At 32.8% G+C, this 14,713-nt stretch overlaps 1 protein-coding gene across 1 annotated transcript; it reads right to left on the bottom strand.

The window, feature by feature from the left end:
* Positions 1 to 6,278: 6,278 nt before the first annotated feature.
* On the bottom strand, positions 6,279 to 14,318 carry LOC128241303 (uncharacterized). The gene is made up of 6 exons (XM_052958238.1): positions 14,259 to 14,318; positions 9,895 to 10,029; positions 9,295 to 9,414; positions 8,394 to 8,492; positions 7,218 to 7,353; positions 6,279 to 6,536 (listed from the first exon to the last, which is right to left on the bottom strand). The coding sequence occupies exons 1-6, from the start codon at positions 14,316 to 14,318 to the stop codon at positions 6,403 to 6,405; spliced, it is 684 nt and encodes a 227-aa protein (XP_052814198.1). The 3' UTR covers positions 6,279 to 6,402.
* Between the last annotated feature and the right edge of the window lie 395 nt (positions 14,319 to 14,713).

Here is a 14,713-nt window from a genome sequence, read left to right as displayed (position 1 = left end):
TGCCTCTAAATATAGTTATTTTTCGACTCCTGGGCATGTCCCTGTAGTTTTCATTGTATCATTTACTATACATTATGGTAAGATATGTGACAACATTTATTGTTTCTATCAAATTCATGAAAAAAGGGCAAACAAGGAAACATATCATTTCTTACCCAGTCCCATCAAATGTTTTTAAGTTTCCTTTGGTGAAATATAGCATATTGTGTATACGTACTTAGCCATAACATAGATGTTAAGCACATACTTTTATATCCATTTTTTGCGAATTTGCTGGGCTGAAAATGAGCCTTCGTTAACCTATTGCTTCAGGACGCACACACATTTTAAACACTATTTTAATTATTCAAGTATTGATAATTCACTGACATATTTATATGCTCGACTGTTAAGCATTGACAGATTGGATAATCATAATAGGTAAAAAATTTATACATCCTAATCAGTGGTTAGTAAAATTATCTGTTATGTTATGTATATATTGTTAATGGTTAGGATGAAACAACCTTCTTTCAAACTGCAAAATAGTAAGTACCATTTCGCTAATTTTGGTTCGCCAAAGTTCCGTTTCAATGTTAGCTAACCAGTCTTATATGTTTATTTCCGATTAGAGATAGCTACTAATGATCTCGCTCTCCAGGAGAGAGGAATACAAAGAAAACAATATAAATCAAATAACCAGTCACTCGCAAACTAACAGCGTTGATCAAAAGATACAATCCAATTGGATAACATTATTCGATGACTGATGACAGTTCATCTCTCACAGACTTAAAAGATGGATTGAGACTTCCGGATTTCCATACTAGAAGCGTTATTTGCTACGTCTAAGATCTTTGCATGTCTCTTGCCGTTTCTTATCAAAACTACAACATAAATCAAATAACCACTCACCTGCAAACTTAAAGCGATCATTAATAGATACAATCCGATTGGATAACATAAAATTATTGATCACGGTTCATTTTATGAACGATATAATGACACCTGGATCTAAAGAGAAGTCATAAATGAACAGAAGTTTATTTCGATGTTATAGATCATTGTTATGTTAATTCCAGCATATATAATAATATTTAGTTCGCTTCTACTAAGATATTGACCTCATGTGCATCGTTTGGCTAGATAGATAAATCGATACTATATAAATATCATATGGCAGCATGTGTGACATTGATATTGTCAACCCGAGAGCAGAATGTCACCCGAGGCGTTAGCCGAGGGTGCCATTCTGTTTCGAGGGTTGAAAATGTCAATGTCACACATGCTGCCATATGATATTTATTTTATTATACCGAACAAAATTAAGTTCATAAAACGTTTTAAAATGTTTTTAATTCATTTAATTAAACAAGTTTAACAAGGTAAACAAAATATAACATAATAAAAGTAATTGTATGTAGAACAAAATTTCACCGTTAATTATGCTAAAATTCCTTCAAAAACTGACAGTTCCTGTCGTCTGATGTTTTTGTGTACACATTGAATAGTGACGTCACTGCTGTATGTGATAAGGGAGGCAATCACGTCATGATTTAGCTAAAATATTGAGGCAGTTATTTGCCCTTATATGACATTCAAAATGTCACTGCGGTCACATGACCTGACAGTGAATTTTCGCTTGGTCACGTGTCAAAAAGGTTGAAAATGTTTTTGACAGTCAAAATATCTCTTTTTCGGGTAATGAGAGTTTACCATTGTAGGCAAAAGTGAGGTATAATAAATAAATATAACGACACTGACCTTGACTCCGTTGCCGACATGACCTTCTTTGTCCTTGAATGTTTCTTCATTATCAAATAAGTAATTGTAAACTAGTTTTTCGCATAAATATAGTTAGTCCTAGAGAGTTGCAATTCGTATCTTTTAAGTTAAAGAAAGTTGCATTAAATGCAATGTCAGAACATGATTCGCAACTGGTTGGTTGGCTGTTAACCAATGGAGCGAATACAAAAAAAAATGCATATTTGGCTTACAGATGTAAAGTTGAACAATTCACATGATTTATCACTACTAACGTTTATGTGACGGCTCTGAACGCTTTACTTAATCTCTGGTTACACAATTTAAAATGTTAACTTTATGCACTGAATAATTTAAAGTGCCCTTGGACATGGTTCCATGCACACGTAAATTAAATTATATTATCAGCCGTGCGTGTGTATTAGCCTTCATGGTGTACACATATAAATATCATACTCATTTGTTTATACCCTTTGTTTATTGAAATAACAATGATTAAATCAAATTGATTTTTTTTATGTGTTACCATAAACAAATACAATAACCCGAAATAAATATTATTTCTTACTATTTATTATTTCAAAACATTTTTAACTTTGTATAGGATGACTACATTTATGTCAAGACTTTAATGATAGCTCTAATTTAGAGCTATCATTATTGCTCAAAATGTTATTGATCAATGTATGGCAAAATGGATATATTTAACTATACTACAATAAACCTTAAACTGAGAACAAATGTTCAAACATGTATATATTTCTCTTTTTTATGTTAATGTTCGCTTTTGTCCAGTTTTATTTCCATTTTAACGAACAGCAGACATCACTCCCTTAAGTCAATTATCTTCCTTAAAAAAGATCGCGTAACTTTTCATTTACGGTTGACTTCACAAGTATATCTACGGATATCATAAAATCAAATGATAAAGTTTTCGAGGTTACGACAAAACCACGTACGAGAGCAATAAGACAGTGCTAAAACTAACGAGAGCCCAAGTAATGTGCAGTCAAACCCCGTTGGCTCAAACTCGCTTGGCTCGATGTCCTTGTTGGCTCGGACTGGATGTTAAGGACCGAATTCTTTATACTGAAGGTCAGCATTCTTGCTTAGCTCGAGGCGGTGCCCATACGAAATTTTAACTTATTACAAGAAACCTCTCCAAGATAATTCTAAAAATAACTCAGTACACCACTGATAGATGTAACGTTACTTTTAATCGGCAAGTCAATAGAGTTAGGTTACTCAGTGAACGTTTCATAAGGTATGCAACCGAAGTTTACATTAAGCATTATGAAGTCCAATAGCACGCCTAGCACTTTTAAAAGCATTGACAGTCAAAGTATTATCAAGATATTTGTTAAAAACAATTCCAAAATAAGTATACTTATCTCAATATATAAATGCCATCTGCATATAAGCAAATACATATTTTCTCATATTGAACGGAAAAGCCAACATATCTATATATTATTGTAAGTACTTCTGTATGCTACAACGCCAATTATTTGCAATAATTTACTTGTAGCATTTTAGTCACTGAATTTTATTTTATAAGAATACATATATATTTTTGCAATATTCAAATGTACATTGCATATTAATTTTACAATGTTCTTTTGTTCGTTACGTATCCACCACGTTACAAGTACATACTTTAGATATTTATCTTTAATGCATGTCGCCCTAAGCGCATTTTGTTGTTAAAACGTCTTATTTCTAAATGCGGCGGTCCAGCATGGAAAAAGGTTATGTAATATTAACTTATTAATAGCCTTGTGACAGTGACGTGGTAGATACTGACCAAAAGATACTGATAAAACATTATTCTGGTTTTGACAAGCGTCGAGGATACACCTCTGTTAGGATTTCCTATCAAAATTACAAAATATATGAACATTTTAAACTAGTGAAAAGGAATTGTTACCACTGTTATTCATTATTATCACAAATAAAACACTTTAAACTTGTATGCTGTTTTACTTGGATACTTTCGAAGTGAGCGTTGGACGACTAATAGTTATAACAACATTGCTTCATAGTCGACTAAGACTTCGTGACTAACCGTGTATTCCGGACATTACTTTTACTACTACTACTTTTAAAACCCGTTACACGACCAGTTTTTCATCCTGTCATCATGTATGTAATCTAAGTATATATTTAATACTAATGGAGACAAGATGTCACCTTTCCGTCGACTCTTAATAACCTCAACCTAGTTAGTACTAAGATAATAAATGGCAGCTTTAAACGAATCAGAAAAGATACGTATAATACGCAGATGTCAAAAAACATATTATTCTACCTTTCTAATAGCCAAGGTCGTGGGAATAAAGGAGCAATTATTTTAAAAATTTAAAAGTTATGAGATAATAGAGAGAAAAAACGTTCATGTCCGTTATACTCTTTATTTTATGGACAAAACACAAAATATGTCTATGCTTTATCTACTAGGAGTGAGTGATATAATTTGTAATATATTCTGATATTAACATAATCATAACATTAAACTCTTATTAAATTATAATGATATACGAGGGTTGTCCGGAAAGTTTTGAGACTGTGTCTGTATTTCAAAACGTTTTAAATATAAATCAACAAACAGTAAATAGCTGTGTATTTAGACTATTCACGAGTTTCCTTTTGAAACATGGAATTAAATTATCTCATAATAAGGAAGGAAATGGTTGTCAATACAACCCATCTTGCGCTTCACGGATCACTTTGAAATTGACATTTTCTGAAAATTGTTCACAATTCATATATACTACTCCGTCTGAATAAAAGAAGCCAAAACGTCACGTCAAAACATAATACGACAGTATGACGTCAGCTGCATCACTGCGTCAATTATTAACGCAATCTAACTGTAAACATAGTTGTAACGATCAGCGGAAGTAGAGAGGTATTTCGAAGATGTCGGAAAAAAATCAAACGTTGACGTCACGCACGGTATTGTTATACAACAATAAGAAGGGTGTTACGTATTCGCAATACCAAAACTCGTCGCCACCTAAATACGGCGTAATATTTTACCATGTCGATGCAGATGTTTAAGAAAAACGAGCGCTAAGAAATAACTATGAAGGATATAAATCGGGATGCAGAGCCAAATGAATCACTGAGCGTTCTCACATTGACACTTTACAAAGGTCTAAGAAATCGTGCAGGTGTAGCATTATTTACGTTACCGAATGGGTTTACTTAGCGTAATGATAATGGAGTTAATTGGGTTAATCGCCGGAGGCCTCATCACATTTTCGTAGATCTTGAAACCTATTTACGAGGTCTATCCCGAAGCTTACCGTAGCTGCATTGTTACGAGTGTGACACGGGGGTCGGATTTTCCTAACCGTACCGGAAACAAAGGATTGATACTTGTTCTTTTCGCATATCTGATACTTCATAAAATCTGCCGTTAAATGGGTAAAGTTCATTTTTTTATTTATATTATGATATGTAACATTATATTATCATATCTATTTACTTATTTATAAGTTGAGCGTAAATAAAACTTGAAACTCGAACTACTTAGTGAGCAATAATGACGACTTGTTTAATTTATTGCAAACTACATTCGTAAAGCTCTTCATTGCCATTCATATAGTCGTGTAAAAACATGATTAACTTCGTTTTGTTTTACAACGATGATTTATTCCAAAACAGCAGCAAACAACAGAATTCTACTGCCAGATCCACCGCCTTAAAGGCATGTTGTGATAAGGAAAAAAAGCAAAGATTGCATTATGCATAACTAAGTCAACGTCAAATTTTGATCAGAAAGTAGCTAGGATTTGCTAGTCTGACTACCTCATATTTCTCGCAACGACAACCAAATCTCTTTCCATGCACAAAGAAAGATTTATCGGTGCCATTTCCAAATTTATCAAATGCCAAATCAATGATTTCTTAAGTGCTTTGTACATGACCAGAAATTGTTATTCACGTGCCTTTCGTCCGTTACCGTACCTTTAATGTCGGTCATGTTTGGAAGTTCAAGGTCAGGGTAAGAAAATCAAACCTTATCCATATTTTCTGTGATCAAACAACTTAAAAATAGTTTTCTTCTGAAAATATCACTCTCTTTGACCATCACTGACCGCCATTGATTCATAAGATGTAATGTTTCTGATAAGTACTTAAGTCACCTAAATTAACATTAAGCCTATTAAACCTTTCCCTATGTTTAAGATAATAATACATTTTGTATATAACACAATCAAGAGGCGACAAAATGCTATTTGTACGGATAAGTATAAACTACTTTTTGTGATCTACCTTATCTTTTAAACTTTTCAAGAAGTACACATTCACGTCGTTTTTTTTAAACCTCTATAATAACTGAAGAGTAGGGGATAGGTTTTGCCATCTATAAAATAACGAAACATTCCCAACAACGTATTATTTTTTATTGCAGTACAATGTTACACCTAAAAATGTACTAGAATCTTAAACTCGGAACGAAACACTGTATCTAGTTTTCCATTTAGATTTAAAAGTTCTAACATTTATACAAACAAGGCTTACTGGAAACGAACAACGGTTTACCTATATCCAAAATACTAATCAAAAGTCTGGCACCAAAAACAACGTGGTAGTGACAATGTTTATGTTTATAAAGGAAAGTTACTACCACTCTGGTTATATTTATATACCTCAAGGAGGTGTGCTAAAAACACAAACCCAAAAGCAACTTCCATTAAATCTACAAATATAGAAGCACTCCATCGGCGGTAAAGACGGTCTACTAGGTGAACCTCTCTTAACTCGCCTACCGGCGTTCGTCGAACCTGAAAAAGTAAACGTTTATGATCGGAATCCCTTTTAAACATCAAGAAACAGTATTTGTTTAAGGTTCTGAAATCACGATTATAAACCCTTTTCCCTATGAATCGCTTGATGCAAACAAAACACTCTCGTTATTTTAGTATGTGAGATCAATATAATATGCATTTACGTTGAAAAAAATCATCAACACATTTCTAAGTTCAATTCGATCATATCATATCAAGTATTTATGTATAAAAAATTGTCGTATTGCACCCAAAAATCTCAAAAGTCATTTAGAGATTTTATTTGAAAAAAGGAAAACATGTCGAATTTTATATTAAAGGAATGCCTAATAAAACTATTCTACCTCCTCGTACGGACACATGTTAAATGGTTACAGGGAAACTATGATGACTTTTCAACAATTGTATAACAGGTCCCAATTTCTCGAACAGAATTAAATCTCTATAAAAAGGATTTGTTTTGGAACAATTTGTATGTCGTCCCTTTTATTTATTTTATATACGTTTGAAGATACTCATTATAAATATAATCAAGATAAACGTTGTTTTGGTGTGTTATTGTAAAATCAAGGTTAAGCAAGTACTTTGGCTCAATGAAATATGATACTTAAGCCTGTAACGCTTGATATTTACATTTGTTAAACATGTGGTCCCAGTTTAACGGTTACCGGTACTTACCTGTATGTTGTCTAAGCATGTAAAGATCTCTTTCGGCGCACATAGCGGTCGCCTGCGGTCCCAGCACCACCCTATTCACGGTGATGTCCGTCACTGAGTAGCGCTGCTTGGAGGTCTGTGTTACCTCAATTGACACCTGGTAATAATGAGATAAGAAACATGATAAATACTAACATTGATATTTCAATCTGAACCAATGTACTAAAGTCTTACTTTAATAAGCTGCATGTCGAGTATACAGCGGTATGTCTTGAATAACCAAAACAACGTAGTCCTTTATTTTTATTAACACCATTTTTCAAACAAGAACCGCCTCGCGTATTTGTAGTATTTTTAATAGTAATGTCTGTCGGTAACCTCCTGGTTTTATGTGGGGTGTCTGGTGACAAGATAGTTTGTGGTAACTTTAAATACAAGTTGATTGGCAAAAAAGAATATCCAATTCTTTCTTTCGAATGAATGTATGTTAAAGGAAATGAAGGTCAAATGAAAGACAATTCCCTCAATTTTATATTTGTCTATCAATTGTAAAAATACCATGTCTTTAAAAAAGTTGTGACGACTTTTGTTAAGGCACATCTGTTTTTACTCGATACTGAATATACCGAATCGTTGTTGTCAGTGATCAAATCATACAACGACAGTATTTAAGACATATATGATTTGCATGGATTATTCTTTTTTAATCATAGGTTCTAAATACTATATAGGTAAGTATTTTTTCACACAATGTTCAACTCGTGCGCTTCATACATAAAACTTAAAAGCTTAAATACCTTAGTCTTACCATTACATATGGCTTAAAAATAATCAACTTTGTTTTATAAATATTAACACTTAGTTTCAATGTATATCAAGCATCTTCCAACAGCAGCCAAAACAACAGCCAACTGTTTGTAATTCACTTTCAGATTTTGATATAACAACAATATCAGGAGCATATTTTAACAGACACATTTTTAACATGTTTGATAAAACACGTTTAACCATTAATCATAAAATGTTCTCCTATATCATTTAAATATATACGAAATAAGAAGGGTGAAACACCCTGTCTCAAACCTCAAAACTCCTAGCTTTTGTGGGCATCCGTTAATGGTAACAGAACACAGATCTAATGCCAATATATAACTGGAAGAGAAAGAAAATATTGAGCTCCGTTATGTCAGCACTAACCTGTCGTTGTCCGTTGATGTTGTAGTCGTCTCTATCACTCATGTTGAAAGTTGTCAGGTAGCACCCTGGGAGGTGGTCCATCTTGAATACTTCGAACCCCTTAAGTGTAAGAATATGATAATAATCGTAGTGGTTCAGTAACTGTTTTATGGAAGCAAGTATTTAAACAAATTTTGCGATGTTCTCCTTCTTGGTCAATTAATTGTCACCTGTCCATGAGTAAAGCAATACAAAATGAGCGGAGGGGAATAAAATATAGTTTTTTTCCGTAACAGTAAGAAGTGTTGTAAATGTATATTGCGGCATGAAGTAAATTCAGTGAAAGGACCCATAAGCTTGTTGTTTTATAACATCAAAGTGATATGATGTGAAATGAAGTTAATTTGCTAAATTTATTTACAAATTAAACGTTATTCAAAAATAAAATTTAACATGAACGGTTTCGCCGTTGACTGAGACCAAACACGGGACTTTTTGGACAAAATGTGAGGACTGTAATCACGAAACAACAGTTACAAATGACAGCAGAAGGTTTGTAACCAATTAGGGCACAGTTTGTAAGTGTGGAAGTATATCAAAATATGATAGTTCAATGTTAATGTTTATGTTCGGTAGGTTACTTTCTGAAGATTTGTTTCGCTACCAATGATAAAGTTACTAAAAATGTTCAAAAGGTTAATGTAACATGTAATTTCATTCTTTATTCGCAAAATGAAACATACACACCAGTCAAAATATAGTATATGTCTTAAATGAGGCACTCATCATTACCACGTATAGTATTAAGTGGTTGAAAATAGTTCTGCACATTCGTTACCTGTCCTGTATAACATAAGTTCATCATGTCAAACATCAGTTATAAAATTGATCGGAAAAATATGTTGACATATAAGCAACTTACTGTCTCATAGTCCTGGACAACACTGACGTTGATGGAGGCATACACGTTCTCACGTTCCGTGATGACTAAAGTTTCCTTCACAGCGTGGAAACCGTCTTGGTAGAAATCCGCCGTGAACGTCTACAAAGAGAAAACATAAAAGAAATGGAACCTAGACATGGATGAAAAATACGGCTGTCTTATAAAGTGTCACCCTTTTATCGGTCCATTATTGCCGATTTATCCCGCGTTTCACGATTCATCTCTGTCTGTTAGTTTATACTTATTAATCTTGCTCGATTTTGAACAAAGCTTCGAATACACATGATCCACTGTCGAGCCGATTTCCGGTTCAGAAATCCAATACTTTTCGAATTGGCTAACGCCAAAGACCCTCAACTTTATAATTCAATGAGTACATATTTGTATTGCTCTTTAAAAGAGAAACAATTACGATAAGCACCAAGCGTAAAGTACTCGAAAATTCGAGTGAAGAAATACACACATGAGAACATATACTATACATGCCACTATAATGAAATATGTTGCAATCAATGTTTAAGCAAAATCCTACTAGTCTCAAGCTGAAATCTATATTTAATATATAAAATGATTAAGCACATGTTGTTTGCCTGTCGAGCCCCGGGATTGGAGTGAATAACCCAGATACACGGAGCCTAAAACGGCGGCCGTCAGGAGAGTCAGGAATACGCATGCGCCGGCCACCAGCAGCGCTCGTCTTCCGTTTTTGGTCTCCTGTGGAGTGCAGTAGAAGATATTGGATTCGGTTAATGTTGTAATATTTACTAAGTTTAAGAGTAGTAGCAACAAATGGGACTCCGTGGAGGAGGTTTTAGATGCTCATATAAAAACCATTCAGCTCCGTGGAGGATGTTTTGGGGTTCCTGTCAAAACAATGAGGCTTCGTGGAGGAAGTTCCAGAGGTTCCTCTCAAAACAATAAGCCATAGCCATCGATAAAATCAGTAACAAACCTAAATATGTATAATGTGTAAATGAAGTTTTAACCGCCAGTAAATATTCGTTTTAGATCTTTAACTTTTACTTGCACCAAAGTTGAACTAATTACAAAATTAACTTTACTTGTGAACTATTGTATACTCTTATTCAAAATCCATACATACACATTAATAACAAACATAAACTTTGGGTGATAAATCTTTAACTTCTAACTAAATAATGCATTTATGGAAAATATTAATTACTAAAACAAGATTGTAACTTTGATTTTAATAGCTGAAAACCCAAAACTATTAAATGATTGGTGAATGCTAAAAGATTTACAGTGATCTACTATCGTCTCATAACGTAGAAATACCGTGTTTTCTGCACATTTCTTTTAAATTAAACTTGGTATCCTTCATAAGAGCCATTGTTTACGACAATTTTCATCCTTTCTGGTATATTTAAACAATTATATTAATTGTGGTAAATGTTATTTGGGAGTAATAGAGCATCTTAATGTTTAAAAGTAATGTACACTTTTCATTTTGTGTAACTTTGTGTTCAATTCGCTGCTGAATAATATATTATTTTCCAAATAAATCATGCCATTTATCAATAAATCAAAAGTATTTGAATCTGCAAAGAGTTCACAACTACTACCCTGTGGTACATTATAAATTAAGCACATAAATATAACATACTTGCTGAAACAAATTACCATTTAATTCCAAACAGAAAACACAGTCCTCAGTTCCTTTATATTAGAAGTATAAAGTGTTACTCAGCGTCTTAACAGTCACAAAACAACTGTCACTGGTAGCTTTGTCTCATTCTGTCATTTTGATGGGATAATGATTTTTTGTCACAAGCACTAAAGATTTTTAGGTTAATTACCGTCGTATATATGTACATGTAAAGATCATATACTTATAAACACTTGAGCATTCCTAAATGAGATATAAGAGACGATAAAAGCCTTACACACAGCCACCAAATTTAGCAAACCTCTATTTTGATAGCCTTCAAAATCTATCTTAAATATATATAGTACTTAAGCGTTAACTACAAAATGCATTGATTTGTATTTTAGGTAGTTGAATATTTACAGTATACACCTTGATCGAGGGTCTTCTCTAAATAGCGTATAATACATTGAGAAAGAGAGGAGTATTATTATCATTGAATAGAATTACTACCTCATACACATTATTCGAGGGTTTTTCCTAAATTACGTTTAATAAACGGAGATAGGAAGGAGTATAACCATCATTGAGAAGAACAGTAACCTCACACACCTTGTACGAGGGACGTCCATAAATAGCGTCTATTAAACCGAGAAAGAAAGTAGTATGAATGCCATTGAGAAGTATAGTTATTTTATACAAATTGAAAGCGGGTCCTTCCTAAATCACAAATAAAAACAAAAACAGAGCGTTGTATGAATACCATTAACAAGTATAATTAACTTATTCACCTTATACGAGGGACGTTCCTTAATGTGGTATGAAAAACGGAGATAGAATGGAGTGTGAACATCAATTATAATTGTAGTTATCTTATAAATCCTGTAGAAATACGACGTGCTTTAATGAAATGTTACTATATATATATATTATGAGTGTTATCCTTGTATGATTATTAAATTATCATCTACAATTTATATTTTATATTTTTTATAAAATATTGATGCCCTTCAAAATGACAATGATAAAACCTTTTTTAAAATTAAATTACACTATTTCCAGGGTCTTACTTATGGTATTTTAAAAATATTTAAAAACAAACCATCCATTAAGTTCAGTTCGAGTGCAAACAGCTGCTATGATATTTAGATTTTCTTTAAAAATGGCGTTTTTAATAGAATATGAGATGGTTTAACAGTTTTCAAATAAATACTAGCTTATTATTCAAGTATTTGACTTTATACTTTTATTCTTTTATTTAAATTTAAAACATAATACGGCGACCAGTCTAATGAATTGAATTTAAGGTAACTATAGCCCTATAAAAATGCACTAACTGCACTGTCAGCTTCAAATTCATGTTTATGAAGGAACGAAACCAAATCATTTTTAAAATATTACTTTCTTCACACGTTTATGTCGATAAAAGTAAACAATTCATAATTACAAAATTCATCCGCAATGTTTTTCTAGAAGAATAATAACAATAAAATAAAAGGTCTCAGTCTTGATTTTGAACTTAGACATGAGACTGTTCGTAATCACTCTCATACGAATTCATCCATGTGAAGTCAAATATATATGTATTAACTTACTGTTTCGAATTTATTGGTTTCTACATTTAAAACAAAATTGCGATTTGTTTTTCGACCGACCTTAAAAAGTAAATTACATTGCTTTTTTGTTGATTTATAATAAGAAATTATCTGAACACTATTCGTGTATACAGATAAGACAAGTTGTTTGATTTGACTTTCAACCTCGCATAAAAGATGGTTAGCTTTATACCTTTTATGTCCAATTTTAAAAGAAAAAAACTGTTCATATTTTACCTACGCTCAGCGTTATTCATACCAAATATATGGTCTATTCATTATTTGTATTTATAAATATGTTTAAACGAGTGTAAGGGTTTTGCCATAACAAATATTTTAATAACCCAGTAGACATTTCCGGTGACCGTTCCAAGGTGGTAATCCCGTCATTTATCGGTAAAGCTATTATGAGGAATGTGTTTTGCTCGCTAGTTACTGTGTTTATCACATTTCTACCAGAGCTGTCATATCAGACATGGACCACACATTCAACGATTAATACGTATGTGGTCTGTGTGTGGTGTTTGTATTTGTGTATGTTGTGTTCATACATTTTTGTATCTAGCTTTTTTCGTTTAGAACCTTGTATTTGGACTCTAAACATAGTGTATTTTTGAATTTGTGACTGCTGGGCTTGTCCCGGTAATTTCCATTGTTTTAATAAATATACATAATGGTAAGATGTGACGCCAATTTCATTTTTCTATAAATGTCAAGAAAAATGACAAAAACGCCAAAAAAACACATTTCCTACCCTCGAAACGAGTATGCACCAAATATTTGCAAGGTTTTGATGGTGAAATAGAGCATTTTGAGTATTCGTATTCTATCAAAACATAGATTTCGAGCACAAACAAATCTCTTTCGTGAATTTTCTGGGCTTAAAATAAGCCTTTCGTGAACCTGTCCCTTAACAGACGGGTCGCAAAGACATTTAATAGAATATTTGAAATACGTTCGAGACAAACGTTCAAAGCATCTATGATCTCACTTTCCATTGGCCATGGTGACAAATAATGTAAAGTCTAAGTCTTGACTCAGAAAACACTTTTATTAAATTACACACAATTTGTTTGGTTGTTTTTTTAAATCATACTCGAAGTAATAAACATTGCATGACCGCTAAGTAGTGATCTATGCGCTTAAACAACCAAGAGAAATCGTTTATGTGGTTAAAGTATCTGTCTTTGATTTGACCCCTAATACATTTTTTTTGTGTATGCGTTACAAAATACGCATCTGTTCTCCTGATCTGTATAAACTGGCTCGAGCGGGATGGACATGTGGGCGTTGACATTGATTTGTCATGTGGATTTCGCCATCATAGCCACATTAATCTAACACGGTTGTGGTTGACTCTATCTAAAAGTTTGATTGGAATCTCTGTAACCTCATCCAATGCGCCTTATTTGCCTTTTTTTTTAAAAAAATCAATTAATTTACCAGTCTTCCACAAACCAACAGAGTTCATTTATATGTAAACTATTGAATCTGACAGTAAAAAAATATCAATAACTGTTACAGTACATTTCATAAACGAAACCATGGCGCTTAAGTCTATCGAGAACTCCACTGTCCTAAAAAGTATAAACTAAAGGAATACAATTTTAGTTTGATATTATATGTAACTGTTATGTTAACTTCAGAACATATAAGAATATTTCATTCATACTGTTAAGGCATTAAGCTGATGTACAAATTATGGAAAGAGAGATAGGTACAATAGTAAAACCTACACTGACCTTGCTTCCATTGCCAACTTGACCTTCACTGTCCTTGAATGTTCCCATCTGTGGTGTCATTTTCAAATATGTTACAGTAAAACAATTGAGTTGATGTAGTATGTAAGTTAGCAAATGTCCATTTATATACAATTTAAGATCCATATGTTTCAACTTAGTTGGTTAGCTGTCAACTATTAGACATAAAATAATATTAAAAAGCAGATTATTTGACAAGCAAACATGAATTTCAATAATTTACATAACTAATTAATTACGTGCGTTTTTTTGTGACGGTTCAGAAGTTATGAGCGTCTTTTTATTATGGTCGATTGATTTATCGTTTTTTGCTTTTTTTCTCAAGAAAGCCTATTAGCAATGACATGATATTGTACGTAAGAGCACAAGGCGCGCGATATGAAAAGGTGATGAGCCTCTATACTTATATTTTACCAAATGACCTTAGTATTATACAT

This window comes from Mya arenaria, chromosome 7 (genome assembly GCF_026914265.1).
Source record: "Mya arenaria isolate MELC-2E11 chromosome 7, ASM2691426v1".
NCBI lineage: Eukaryota > Metazoa > Mollusca > Bivalvia > Myida > Myidae > Mya > Mya arenaria.
Note: the sequence above shows the minus strand (reverse complement) of the source record. Positions and strands in the feature narration are given on the sequence as shown.

Coding starts and splice junctions, on each gene's coding strand:
- LOC128241303 (XM_052958238.1), bottom strand. CDS start 14,318: ATGACACCACAGATGGGAACATTCAAGGACAGTGAAGGTCAAGTTGGC. Junction 8,493..9,294: donor TTGTCCAGGACTATGAGACA/GTAAGTTGCTTA, acceptor CTTACACTTAAG/GGGTTCGAAGTATTCAAGAT. Junction 6,537..7,217: donor CATGCTTAGACAACATACAG/GTAAGTACCGGT, acceptor TTACTTTTTCAG/GTTCGACGAACGCCGGTAGG.